At 42.7% G+C, this 14,627-nt stretch overlaps 1 protein-coding gene across 3 annotated transcripts in view; it reads right to left on the reverse strand.

Annotated features, from left to right (window-relative positions):
- Window positions 1-14,627, reverse strand: part of KIF16B (kinesin family member 16B) — a 299,853-nt gene that overhangs the window by 75,282 nt on the left and 209,944 nt on the right. For all 3 annotated transcript variants that reach the window (XM_003252139.3, XM_003252138.3, XM_012510215.2), the window contains one exon: window positions 9,544-9,666. In XM_003252139.3, coding sequence (XP_003252187.1) covers window positions 9,544-9,666 — 123 coding nt within the window. The remainder of the gene's footprint in view (window positions 1-9,543; window positions 9,667-14,627) is intronic.

The raw sequence follows: 14,627 nt of genomic DNA on the forward strand, positions 1-14,627 counted from the left end.
GTAGTTACTTTCACTTGCTATTTATGTTTTAAAATAGTACAGAATCTGAAGATTTAAATCTAGATGGACATGGCATGAGCAACACTCCATTTGTCTTGGCTGTGCTAATACACGTGCAGGGAGATAATCCATCAGTTACTAATAAGCACAGATTCAGACACCAATACTCTACACTTTCTGAACATCTATATTCTATCAAGTAGAGAGTATTTCCAAAAGATGTATCTGTACAGAGTTTATCTAATAGACTGGAATGGCTCTTATTTCTGTTCTGCCAAATAAAGAGAAATTTCTTGAACTGCAAATGTGATCGCTTCAACTCCCAAACTGCAATTTTTCTAGGCATTTCTTCTTCATGCTTCCTGGCAGGCCAATCTACCATCAAATTCTTCAGGTTTACCAAAGCCTTAACAACAGCCCCAATTTACAAAGTACCCATGACTTGGTCAGAATTCAAGGCAAAAAGTTAAGACATACACAAAAATAACAGTAGATTTTGAAAACAGGCAAGGATTTGAAAATGACCATTATCTCTAGGACAACACTAAAATATAGCCTCAACTTATAAATGTGTAGAAAGCAGTGATATTTGGAAGGTACATTAAAATGAGTAAGTAAGGGAATAAGTATGGCTCAGTGCACTTAGACCTGGCATGAACATTAGGTATCTTGATCTACTAACTAGCTGTGTGGCCTTGGGCCAGTCATTCATAATTTGCTAATTTGTGAAATACAAATACTACCCCGATTTTGGTACATTCTCCAAATTTGTGGAAATGTCTAGCAAAATGCCTTGGGTAAAGAAGGTGCTTGATAGATGTTAACTTCTTTCCTTAAAGAGCTGCAACTGCCTACAGAGATCAGTCAGGAATGAAACGCAGTGTGGTCCAGTGCGTGGATTTTAAGCGAGAGCACAGCGTGAGTCTACCACACTATCTGAGAACATCCAATTGTGCTATAGAGGATGGATACAGCTAATTAGTGTTAAATACAGCCAGTAAATAAGCAAGAAGCTTATGAGGTACAGGCAAATCTCATAGGATCTGTCAAAACAGATCTAGGACAGCAAGCAAGTAGCCTGTGAAGTACAACAAAATTCCTAAGGTGTGCAAGATGTGTTAAATACAGGCCACAGGTTGATAAACTGTAAGACATGCCAAAGATAGAATAATTTTAAAAAACCAAACATGATGGAACAGACGAGAATGTTACTTAGGGACAGAAAGGGAGGGAAATGCTGCCTCATGATATGCACCCTCTGGGATGACAGCTAAGTCCCCCCTGAACTGATCAGGCTTGATGACAACCAGCCTGGTCCCATCCTGGTACTATATGTGCTCTACTGGAGAAGTACAGGTGAAACCCAGGACTGCTCACAGCAGGTGGCTGGCTGGGTGTGCCTGTGCCTGCTTCCTTTCATGGAGAAGGTGCACTGGCTCTGGGCACCCTTTGTCTGCCATGGCCCCTCATCTAAAACTTCACTCTGGTCCTTGTAAGCACATACTAAGTATGAACGGCTGAGATGACAGAGAGGGGACAGATGAACTAGTTGTGACCAGAGGTCAGAGAGAACACTCGGCCCACCTGCTAGCCCACCCTCAGGGTGCCACCTACCCCTCCTTTCTCTACGTCTCTGTGTGCTTTTGAATGCTCTGTGAGCCTTTCTGTACGGTGCAGTTGGACTCTGAGCATCCCTGGAGGCCACCATGTCATCAAGGTGATTTTCTCCATGACAGGAAATCCCAAGGTCTATGGCCAAGTGGAGGGCACACACCCGCCCTAAGAGGAGCTGCTATTCTGCCCTATGAGTGCTGCCTTGCAGGAATGTTGGCCCCAGTTCCTGCTTTTACTGACTTTTCACAGGATCTTGGCGAATCTGGGTTTCTATGTCAGGTGTCCCAAGTTTTAAATACTGACAATTCATGCAAAATTTAAAAAATCTGTTCAGGCCAACAAAACCCCATATCCTCCACCACCAGTTTGCACCTGCTGCCTCGAGTTAATATTGTCCCACAACTTTGTCAGTCCCTGGCCCCACGGTGCCTGCCATGTGGTTCTTCAGTTGTAAAAACAAGATCCAATTTGAACTGCTGCCCTGCAGTTTTGCAATTTACCATGTCTCACTTCAAGGTCTTTTAAGTTCAGGGAGGACCCAGCAGATGAGATCTCTTGGCCCTAAGTGTCTAGGGCCAGACTGACTGAAATTAGAAGGGGGAACTCACAGACCTAAATTCACACAATGGAAAGGAGAACGGCTGCCACTGACTGGGGTACTTGATAATTATTCGCAGATGGTCTACAAGTTTTCCCTGGAACACTTCCGTGAGGTTATACATCCTCGTTATCATTCATTACTTGTGTTTTCTCTGCTTCTCCCTCCTTCTCATGCCACCGATCAGGAGTCAGAGCAGAATGGGACAAGAGGAGACTGTTACTATGGTACCTAAACAAAACCCAGATGATTAAAATCAGGAAAGCTTTTGTCCTGGACATCATGTGTGTGACCTAAGTTGTCTGTGTGTAGTTCTGCATTTCTTGGGTCTCCAAGTAGACAAAAGTGATACTGGTCAATGGGGCTGATGCCCTGCAGCCATGTGAGAAAAGGCAGGCACCTGGGAGCGTAGCTGGAATGCAGAAGGCTCCTTAGAGGAGATAACAATGGGACACGTGCTTCTATGAGCACGGGGCTGGAGAGTGCCCGGCAGCCAGGACAATGTCCAGAGGGTGGGCGGGGGGCATACAGGTCTACCTCTCTGTTAAGGAAAGCCAAGACAAAACAGATGTACCCTGCGGGTGCTGAACTCAGCCCAGACCCAGGGCATGGGTATGCTGGAGCGCTGGAGGGTGGTGCTGAGAAGGCGGGAGGGAAGGTGGGGAGGAAGGAATATGGGAGGCTTTGGCATGCTTGGACTTGGACACAATCAAGAAGCTCGACTCGCCAACACTCTCCCTGCATGACTAAGCCACCAGCCACATCATGAGGATGAGCAAGGGGCAGAATGGCTCATCAGTGACTGACTCCATCAGTGTGGATGGAGCATGAGGAGCTGGGCGGGGGCGGCGGGAGGTTTACAAAGGGCACACGGTCACTCAGTCATCCCCAAAGCTCCAGACAGGCTGTGCCTAATGAGAGCACCTGTGGCCAGGCTAGCATGCATCACGCTGCTGGGTGATCTGCTGGGTGACTGGTACCAGTCAGGCACGGGGTGGGCACTGGGGGGTCTGTGTCACACAAGACTGACAAGGGCCCTGGGAGCTTGTATCCACAGGGGAAGACCAGCAAACAAGACAATGACTGAAAATAACCAGACTGAAAGCAACACAACTGTGAGCTGTGACCCTGGCTGTGAAAGAAGGGAGCACCCCTGGTGACAGGATGGAGAACAGGGCAGGGGGCACTACTGCGGATGACCACTCAGAAAAAAGATGAGACAACAAACTCTTCTGCAGATTACTTCCAGATTTTACACTAGAAACTCTCCGGAAACAAAATATTAAAAAATAAACACACCAGTGTTGGCTTATTTCTTCATGTTACGGTGTTGACATGCAAGTTAAAATGCAAGGGATCTCAAACGAGGCTGGAAACACCAGCTTATTTCTATGACATGAGTGTGATAGTCTCTGCTCGTCTTAACCATCAATTTCCCAGGCCCGTGTTTTGTGCTATGCTGAAATGTGATTTCAAAATTAAATTTTACCCACTCTGGTCCTCACTAACTGAAAATGGCAAACGTAACGCAGCGTAACTGATGCCACGTGTCAGTGACTGAGAGGCATGTGAAGCGGGGTTGTAAGATGACTGCTGTCGTCCGGTTAATGGCATTACTTGCGGCAGGTGCAGCTGAGCACAGGCACAAATTTTACAGCTTCTGCTGACCAGCAGGTGACACACAGCAATTTTCAGCCTAGAAAGTGCTGTTCTCAGAGAGAAGCCAGACTGGCACTGCTTCAGCTTCCCCACCCCATCTCTGTCTCTGCCACCAGTCAGCAGGACACGCATCTGCGGACACAGCCCCAGACGGATGTGCTACTAGGACCCGCAGGAAGGTACAGCTTCAAGGGTAACAGGAATTGATACTCTGACCCAGGGGTTCCTGGGAGGAGTAAAACAAAGTGGGGAGAGGGGCAATACCAAAATGATAACCTTTTGTATCATCACGTAAGAATATTAAAACAAACACCAACAGGAAAGAAACGAATACACAAATTGTGATGTATCCATATAGTGGGATGCTATTAATGTAAAGAAACTAATTATTGTTATACTCAACTACATGGGTAAATCTCCAAAACATTATATTAAATGAATGCAGCCAGACACAGAAGATAAACACCATCGGATACCCTCTCCTTGGTGTGCTAGAGCAGGCACGACTAATCTGTAGGTGCAGAGGGCAGATCAGTGCTTGCCTTGGTGCCGGAACATGGGCGCTGACTGCAAACGGGCACCAGAAACTTCTGGAGAGCCTGCAAAGTTCCAAATCCTGACCAGAGGGCTAGTTACATGGGTGTATACATATGTTAACACTCATCCAACTACACCTAAAATGTGTGCTTTCATTGTATACAAATTATGCCTCAACAGAGTTGATTTTAAAAAACTAAATGAGATCGAACAACAAAAACCTGTCTACTTATATATCCTCACAGTTATTTCATAAAAGAGTTGTTTTTAATCCCCCCAAATAAAGCAGGTATAGAAGACAGTCCTTTAGGATTAAATAGATTTTGGTTTAATGAAAAACTCTATTATTCTCATTTTAAAGACCAGTGGTGGAAACCTCCTCGGGGCCCAGCAGGGGTCAGAAGATGAGCATCTGGGAACCCCCGTTGACCTCCTGCCTTCCCTTGAAATCACACACCCTGTGTCCTCCCTGGAACATTCCCTTAACAGGCTCCTGACTACTTCATCTGGCAATGGGCAGACCAAATTGGAGCTCCACACTGGGGATTAAAATGAAAATGGCCAAGAAGAAGCAATGATTTCAATGACTAATGAGTCCTACCTAAAAAAAGGTCGGCAGAAGAGCGCAGGAAGCAGAGCGGGTGAGGAGGGCGAGGGGAAGATGACAAAGGAGAACCCGGGCAGCTACACTCCTGGCATGCTGTCTCCCTCCCGGAGCCCCTCAGGCCTCACATCACGTGGGCCCTGGTGTGGTCACATAAATCAGCTGGGACCCTAAATAAGCTGGCAGTGACACCAGCAAGCTACACAGCAAACAGGGGTCTTATACCAGGGGGTGTCAGACCCTGCCCTGCTGGTCACAGAGGGCACAGCATCTCACTGCGTGTACTCAGGACCAAAAACTGATTTTTTAAAAGAGAAGCAGCAAAGATTTTTCTAAATTATAAAGTGTAATAATATATCTAGGTATGTACATTAATGTTAAATCTCCCTTCGAAAAAGCTTGAAACTGAAGAGAATAGTCTCTTTTAAAAGTAATACTTTTTACCTTAGCCTCCTTAGTCATTGGTTCACCAAGAGAAGAATTTAGTAGTAGCCAAAATATTACCATATATTACCATAAGCATGACTATTTGTTCTAGAAAACAGGGCCTACGCATGAAATGTCCAAATGACTGAGAGAAAAGATCAGCAATCTAAATTTTAAATTCCAAATGCTGAGGGCAAGCAAACAACCAAAAAGAAAAAAATCCCAACAAAATCCAAAACTCTCATAAAAACGTAATTGTACATCAAAAGTCATTAAGGGGGCCTCGCAGTAAAATCTCACTCATCCCATTTTTATTTTTATTTCTTTTTAATAACAAACACTTATCCAACACTTAGTATGTGGCAGGCACTGTTTGAAGCACTTTACATAAACAAACTCATCCACTCCTCTTACCAACCCAATGGGGTGGGTTTTATGATTCCCATTTGACAGGTGAGGCACAGCGAGGCTGTGTGACCTGCTGAGGTTGCCTGGAGATGGCAGGATACGAGGGTTGCGGGGGCGGGGGAAGGGGATGCTATTTAGCAGCTACCTCTTTGCCTGGAGCGAGGCTGTTTTTGTTGTTTTGTTCCGGGGAAGGCCTGCATATTCACATCATGTCTGTTTCTCATACTACTCCATGATAAGGTATCCATATGGGGTGGAGGGCTTCCACACACCTACCTGTGAAGGTACCAGGAGGGCCCTGCCTAAACGGAGAACTAGACATTCTCCAAGTTGGTGCTAACACATTCCTGGTGCTCATAATTACAGCACCTAAGGATGAGCAGAAAAAGGAAGCGAAACAATGACACGCTTCAGAACTTGCTTTGAGAAATGCAAAGAAAGCAGAGCTCTGTGGATTTGGATTTTATGCATCTTGAAGTGATCGCCTAGATTCCATGAGGCCTCATAGAATTTTCTGTATTTGGTTTCTCTAACTTGCATGGGCAGTAGCATCTTCACAATTTTGGCCAAATCTGCACATCACCTGATTATTATTTGCTTGTAATTTTTATTTAAATCAATGCAGTTTTTAAAATATTAAATATCATTTTATATGAGTTCTAGACATGAAATTGATTTAACAGTTATATTTTATTAACACATTTATCTGTTAAAGTAAAATAAATCCGTGTGCCAACTAAAATCATTGCATGCCCTTCACTGCTGTGAGTTCTATATGCTGGGGAATTCTAATTCTGAGCTAATGGAAGCCAGTCTTCACTCTCTAATTAAAAAACATGGTCATAATGCAAACACAACTTCCGAAATTGTTTTTATATTTATGTATAATTACATGTATGTACAAATGTAACTCTACACACACACACACACACACACACAATTTAGAATGGTTGAGAACAAATGAAAAAGAAATTGACCATTTGATAGCTATTAGGTCAGGGGCAGTGGGAAGTAGTGGATCAAGGACATAGCGTAACATTTAGGAGAAAATTTTTGCAACCTACTCATCTGACAAAGGGCTAATATCGAGAATCTATAATGAACTCAAACAAATTTACAAGAAAAAAACAAACAACCCCATCAAAAAGTGGGCAGAGGACATGAACAGACACTTCTCAAAAGAAGACATTTATGCAGCCAGAAAACACATGAAGAAATGCTCATCATCACTGGCCATCAGAGAAATGCAAATCAAAACCACAGTGAGATACCATCTCACACCAGTTAGAATGGCCATCATTAAAAAATCAGGAAACAACAGGTGCTGGAGAGGATGTGGAGAAATAGGAACACTTTTACACTGTTGGTGGGACTGTAAACTAGTTCAACCATTGTGGAAGTCAGTGTGGCGATTCCTCAGGGATCTCGAACTAGAAATACCATTTGACCCAGCCATCCCATTACTGGCTATATACCCAAAGGACTATAAATCATGCTGCTATAAAGACACATGCACACGTATGTTTATTGCGGCACTATTCACAATAGCAAAGAGTTGGAACCAACCCAAATGTCCAACAACGATAGACTGGATTAAGAAAATGTGGCACATATACACCATGGAATACTATGCAGCCATAAAAAATGATGAGTTCGTGTCCTTTGTAGGGACATGGATGAAACTGGAAAACATCATTCTCAGTAAACTATCGCAAGGACAAAAAACCAAACACCACATGTTCTCACTCATAGGTGGGAATTGAACAATGAGAACTCATGGACACAGGAAGGGGAACATCACACTCCGGGGACTGTTGTGGGGTTGGGGGAGGGGGGAGGGACAGCATTAGGAGATACACCTAATGCTAAATGACGAGTTAATGGGTGCAGGAAATCAACATGGCACATGGATACATATGCAACAAACCTGCACATTGTGCACATGTACCCTAAAACCCTAAAGTATAATAAAAAAAAAAAAATAAGAACCAACATAATTGGATCAGTAAAGTTAAGAATAACAGCAAAGGCCGGGCGTGGTGGCTCACGCCTATAATCCTAGCACTTTGGGAGGCCAAGGCGGGTGGATCACAAGCTCAGGAGATGGAGACCATCCTGGCTAACACAGTGCAACCCTGTCTCTACTAAAAATACAGAAAATCAGCCGGGCGTGGTGGCATGCGCCTGTAATCCCAGCTACTCGGGAGGCTGAGGTAGGAGAATCTCTTGAACCCAGGAGGTGGGGGTTGCAGTGAGCTGAGAATGCACCACTGCACTCCAGCCTGGGCAACAGAATGAGACTCTGTCTCAAAAAAAAAAAAGAATAACAGCAACAACACACAGGCATCATGCTTTCTCAGTGAAAACCTCAAATATATAAACTGATGCCCTGTTTTTTTTTTTCTTTCTAATGGAAAACTTAGTATATAGAAATAAAATCCTAAAAGTCTGATTAGCTACAAAAGAAGTTATTTACATTATTTCCTCAGGAAGGTTGAAAGAATGTGACATCTGAAGAGAGGGATTCCCCAGAGCCCAGGGCTGCCCTGAGATGCATCAGGGGTGGGGACAGGCGGTGGGGAGGGCTGGCTTTAGGCTCCTTCCTCCCTTCCCACTCCCTGTGTGCCCAGCAGCTCTAGGCTTCCCTGCCTTTTACGGTGTCCTTCCACATAAGATATTCTTTGAACAAAGGAGTTTCACAGGTAAAACAAAATCTGGAGACCACTGGTACTTTCCAATTTCCTCATTGTATCAATGGGGAAACTGAGGCTCAGATGACTTATGGCTGCCCAGCAAACTGCAGTGGGGTCAGAGTCTATAGAACTCAGTGTCCAGATTCATGGTCTGGTGTTGATCTGAACAAAACCACCTACAGCCTCCAAGAACACCCTTATGCATGTACACACTGGTGATTCTAGTGGACTTCATTATTACATCAATACCCTTGCTGATCCTTGAAAAAAAAGAAGTGTGATTTATCATTACTTTCTTGAGAAGAGGATGGTGGCCAGCAACATTATTTAATAAAGTGTTATGAGTCAATGAAAGCAAATTAGCAAAAAGATGAAGTCATTATTTAGAAAACCATGACGTAAGGAAACAGGCACATCTCTTCCTGAAAAGTTGTATAAATCAGGAAACACCTGAAACAAATGAGGAAGGCTTCCTAATTCATAATAGAAACAACAACGAAAATAGCAGTAGTAATAGCAGCAATAGCAACAATTTACTGTTTATACCAGCCACAAGATGCAGCACTTTATTTGCACTGATATTCCTGTGACATAAATATTATTAGTCTCATTTTCATAGATGAGAAAAATTAAGACTAAGCCCATGGGGAGGGTGACCAACTGTCCTGGTTTGCTCAGGACTGTGGGGTTTCCCAAGGGGTGAAACTTTAAGGGCAGACGTTAGGAAAGTCTTGGGCAACCTGGATGGTTGGTCACCCTACCCGTAGGGTGTGGGTGATAGGAATTCCATTTCTGTCTGCCTTACTAACACCTTCTATGAGGTAACTTCCTCCCATGTGTTACAGTCAAGAGTTTTACAGACTGGTTTAAAGAAGGGCAAGACCAAATATTTTACAAACAGGATATTCACATGCAGCTTCATCCCCTTCTGAAAAAACAAAGACAGATAAAGCACTGCATAGTCTCCAACCTCCATTCTCCAGAAGAGTCAAGAAGACACTCACCTTGACCTCAAACTCGAAGTGTGCATCCTTTCCTTGCCCGCAGAGGACGTAGCGTGGGATACTAATTTTAATTGGGTCCTTCAGGTCGTCTGGATTTGCACCCAAAGAGCGAGAAACCATCCGCTATGAAAGGCATGTCAGACAGGGAGAACAAAGAGAAACCAGGATCACTCCACTGCAAATCTCCTGCTCGGGGAGGAGGGAGAAAATGTGTTTCAAGTAGAGAAAAGAGCATCAAACCAGTGGGTTTATTTAGAAAAATGATGGTTTCCTTTGCAAGAGAAAAGCTAAGCCTCTCTCGTAACAAAAAGACCATTATTTTAGGTATACTATTCCAAGGAGTTAGGGCAAAAGCACTATGAAGTGTTGTTTGGCTTTGAAGTTCCTTCCAATTTATAGGAACAAGTAAAAACAGGGACAAATTACATTATCCTGACTTCTTAAACAAAAATCAGTGTAAACCAGATTGCCTTCTGAAAAGTCTTGACCATCTGACAAACTTTTCTCTTCACACACTATCAGACAGCTATACTTATAAAGCTGCAAAAGCTGGAGAGTTTATTCAAATTTACTTCATTTTTAACTTTTAGGCATTTTTATAAGCCAGTGTAGTGTGGAAAGCTCTTTAAACCACAATTAAAACAAATCTCAAGTATTTTCTTTAGGCCCCATTTGATTACTCAACTTGGCTCTGACAAATATTTATGACCTGGACACTGGGGGACTACTGGGGTCTGAGGAAGAGACATTATGAAAAAAAAAAATCTTCCAAATGAAGTTCTCTTAAGTGTGAATCTGAAGAAATCTCTGAATAATCCTTATTGTTTGCACTAAGCTGGGGGCTTTAGAAAACATATGTTTTGGAAGTAATAGCAAAAACAAAATAATTAGAATCATAATTACAGTTAGCATTTATTGGATACTCATTATATGCCAAGTACTACATTAACCAGTTTACATGAATTGGCTCAATTAATCCTCACAATCCCCCCGACGAGGTATTAACCATTATTAACCCTATTTATCAGATGAGAGGCCCAAGACTGAGGGTTGAGCTCACTTGATGGAGGTGTGGGGTAGAGTCAAGATTTAAACTCAGGCCAATCTAGGGCCCACTTTCATCACACTACTCTAGACTGCAATCTTGAAACTGTACAATAATTACATCCATCTGAGATATATTGAGCTAATGAACACTTCACACATACATAGATTTTAAGATGCTGAGAATTCCATGATTATGCAATGGAACCCGCTTACGTGACTATAAAAAAACAGGGGGCAATAAGCTCCCTTTCTCCCAGGCAGAAAGGGTTCTCAGCCAGGTGTAACTTGAGAGTCTCAACTTAGCTGTGTGCATGAAAGCTTGGACTTCCAGAGGACACAAGGACATATAATTTGTTTCAGATTGCTGCTTTTGATCTAGCTGACTGTGTGTGCCTTTTGGCAAGAAGTTTCCAAAGCCTGTTATAGGATCTTAATTTTTCTCTGCATGGCTGGTCACCCAAAGCAAGAAGAATTGTTTATCATAATGGTACACCAATTTAGCTGTCCCTGATATCAAAAACCATCAAGAGGCCGGGTGCAGTGGCTCATGCCTGTAATCCCGGCACTCTGGGAGGTCGAGGTGGGTTGATCACGAGGTCAGGAGATCGAGACCATCCTGGCTAACACAGTGCAAGCCCGTCTGTACTAAAAATACAAAAAAGTAGTTGAGCATGGTGGTGGGCGCCTGTAGTCCCAGCTACTCGGGAGGCTGAGGCAGGAGAATCACTTGAACCCGGGATGTAGAGGTTGTAGTGAGTTGAGATCACGCCACTGCACTCCAGCCTGGGCGACAGAGCGAGACTCCATCCCAAAGAAAAAAAAAATTATATGGGCTTCTGTCACTTGAGGCACATGGCAGTCACACATACACCTGTGAGGGAGACGATCTGAAAGGCAAACTTCGTGTTTTTCAGTTTTGCCTAGGCATACCTCCATTTACGTACTTGAACCTTTTAGGATCACGTGAATGATTGGGTTCTCAAAAAAGTGTGAACAACAGTATCCACAAGCATAACATACTCTAACTTTATCTGCTTCCCTGACCGAGTCACAGAAAACAGACATGGAATTCCAGGTGATGTTCACTTCAAGACTCAGAAGGAAGGAGAAGATGTGGAATCCAATCCTAGTTCTGGGACTTGGTCCCGGAGTAAGTCTCTTGCCCTCTCTTCACCTCAGTTCCCCTATGGAAATGGGCATGGTGTTTATTAGATTCCAACTACATGGGAGGGACCCAACTATGAACACAACGGTGCCCCACCCTGTGGGACTTAAGGTCTGAGGCAGACTCTGACAAGTGAACTGGTAATCACAGCAGGATTAGCAAGTTGTGATGGGGGAATGGAGTGAGAACAACTATGAATATGTATCTTGTCATCCAAATGTCAGGAATTTTACCGAGGAAGAACTATGGTCAAAATTGCCCAGGCATGTTCTGTCAGCTAAGCAATGGAGACTTACCTTTGACTTTCTAAATGCCTTTTCTTTTAGGCACCCCTAAGATATATAATGAAACATCGCTATTTTACTGGGTACCGCCTATGTGCCACACAGAGGGTCAGGCCTTGGGAATACAATATAACTTTTACAAAGTATGTGTAATTTCTAAGACCTTTTTAGTTTTTCTCAACTGCACATGTTTGGAACAAACATTCAATGTTTCCACTCTAGATGGATTATATTCTAAAAGTAGATTTGTGACCTTAACTTTCTCTTTTCATAAGTCAGTTTTTAAAATGAGGTACGACTGTAACTGATGGTCTGGGCATTTTAAGACTGGTGATATGGTTTGGATATTTGTCCCCATCCAAATCATGAGGAGTTGTAATATTCTTGGTGTTGGAGATAGGTCCCGTGGGAGGTGCCTGGGTCACACGGGTGGATCCCTTATGGCTTGGTGCAGTCTTTGCGATAATGTGTGAGTTCTCACCAGCTCTGGTCATTTGGAAGCGTGTGGCACCTCCCTCCCACTCTTTCTCTGGCTCCTGCTCCCACCATGTGAAACACCTGCTTCTCCTTCACCCTCCACCATGACTGTAATCGTCCTGAGGCTTCCCCAGAATAAGAAGCCAGTGCTTCCTACACAGCCTGTAGAACCATGAGCCAATTAAACCTCTTTTCTTGTAAATTACCCAGTCTTGGGTATTTATAGCAAGGCAAGAACAGACTAATACAACTGGAGAGTTCTCCGTTTCTAAGAATGTACCAGGGTGAAACCAATCCCTGATAAAAGGAAAGCTGCTTGAGGCTCAGGATCATAGATTCTTTACCAAAAAAAAAAAAAAAAATCCCTGCCTTTGACAATTTCACTGGGCAAGTGAATTGAGTAGGGACCAGGTATTTGAGAATGAGTAGATCTTATAATATTTATGTAGCCCACCTCAATCTAGGGCAGCCTTTGGCACACTAGCAACTGCCTGGACCAATACATGGCCCTTGGCTGGCTATAAGAGCTACTGTCCCAAACGGGACCAGACAGTGAAGCATAACAGGATCCTTTGCAGAGAAGAAAGATATTTCTCTCTTCATTACATATCATACTGGGGACGAGAAATACTGCTAGAGTCCCCACTATCATCCTTGGCTACAGTTTACTTCAATCTTACTGATTTCATATGAACTAAATATTAATGAGTGTACAGAAATGAACAGCTACAGAAATGAATAACTAAAACATACGGTAGGGATCTGAGCAAATGCATAAATAACTTTAAAAATCAAAATGTGTTCCCATCAAATCATCACTGTGGTGTGATTTGTAAACATTATTTTATGAAGTCAATTTCATGAGTAATGGGGAATTCTCGGGGCACAGTATAAGAAATTATTGACATTCTCCTAAACTATGTTTATACTGGACAGGAAGTAAAGTTAACATAAATGTCTCTTAAATTTATTTTTGATTTGAAAGTGGCTATATTTTGAGTATCTTGAGGTTTATACTAGACATGAAAATGTTTGCTGTATCCCACTATATCCCATTATTTACGGGAGCTTTTATATTTCAATGGCATTATTTATTTTGGAATCCGTCACAGTTTCCCTATATGTGGCAAAAAAGATTCTTAGACTCTGAAGGGGAAGTTGATGGCATTGTAGTAGGAGGTGTTCGGAACACCTCTCTGCAAGCAGAACTGGCGTGGATGAGTACAGAAGACGGTATAAGCAATTTTAAATCTGCCATGGAGTGGTCCTATTTAGAAATAAAAAGTCAAGAAAAAGTAGATAATTGGTAACTTGAATTACATATTTGTACATAAGAAATATCTTTAAAAGTTAAATACAAAAATATTTTTTCTGATAGCTTTTAATGAAATATTGCTCTGTGTCAACAAATATGCTATTTTTCCACTCTTGGTGAAACACTGTAGTCCAATCCTTAGCTGAAAGAAATAGGCAGAACATAAGGTACATTGTAAATATTCAGTTCAAAGTCTTCTTTTACTACTCAGGCTATTTCCTTCAAAAGGAACAAACTGAGGAAATGAACAGGAAGCGGCACTAATATCCACTCAGATCACTGTGGGCTCTCAGAGAACATGAAACGGTCCAGTTCCTCAGGGAGTCATCAACAGTTGTCCCTAAACATTCTAATTATTTACCAGATGGTCGAATTCAGTATACACTGATCATGACAAGGTCTGGCCTAAGGACTGCCATCTAATCTCCAGGAGCCCTAGCCAAGCTTTGCTTCTGAAATACAGGCAAACCTGGCTTTTTATTAGATTTAACAAAATCTCCTGTCCCTATAAATTCTCCTGTCCCTGTTCCAACCATAGCACATATTTCTAATCCTTCCTTTTTTCAGCTACGCATACTATACTGATAGTTCTAATTTAACTTGTGTCTCAAGTACCTATTATGCCCCAACAATTTGAAAATGGAGATTTGGGGAAAGAGACGATGAAGATTTGTTATAGCCTCAAACATCAGCCAGGTTGTAAGAAACATGGAACAAAGATAACATGCAGGAACAAACACAAATGATGTATATGGTAAATAACCAGACAGGTTCTTATCCATTTCCAGTAGAGAAG

The sequence above is a fragment of the Nomascus leucogenys genome, chromosome 11 (assembly GCF_006542625.1).
Source record: "Nomascus leucogenys isolate Asia chromosome 11, Asia_NLE_v1, whole genome shotgun sequence".
In the NCBI taxonomy this organism is placed as follows: domain Eukaryota; kingdom Metazoa; phylum Chordata; class Mammalia; order Primates; family Hylobatidae; genus Nomascus; species Nomascus leucogenys.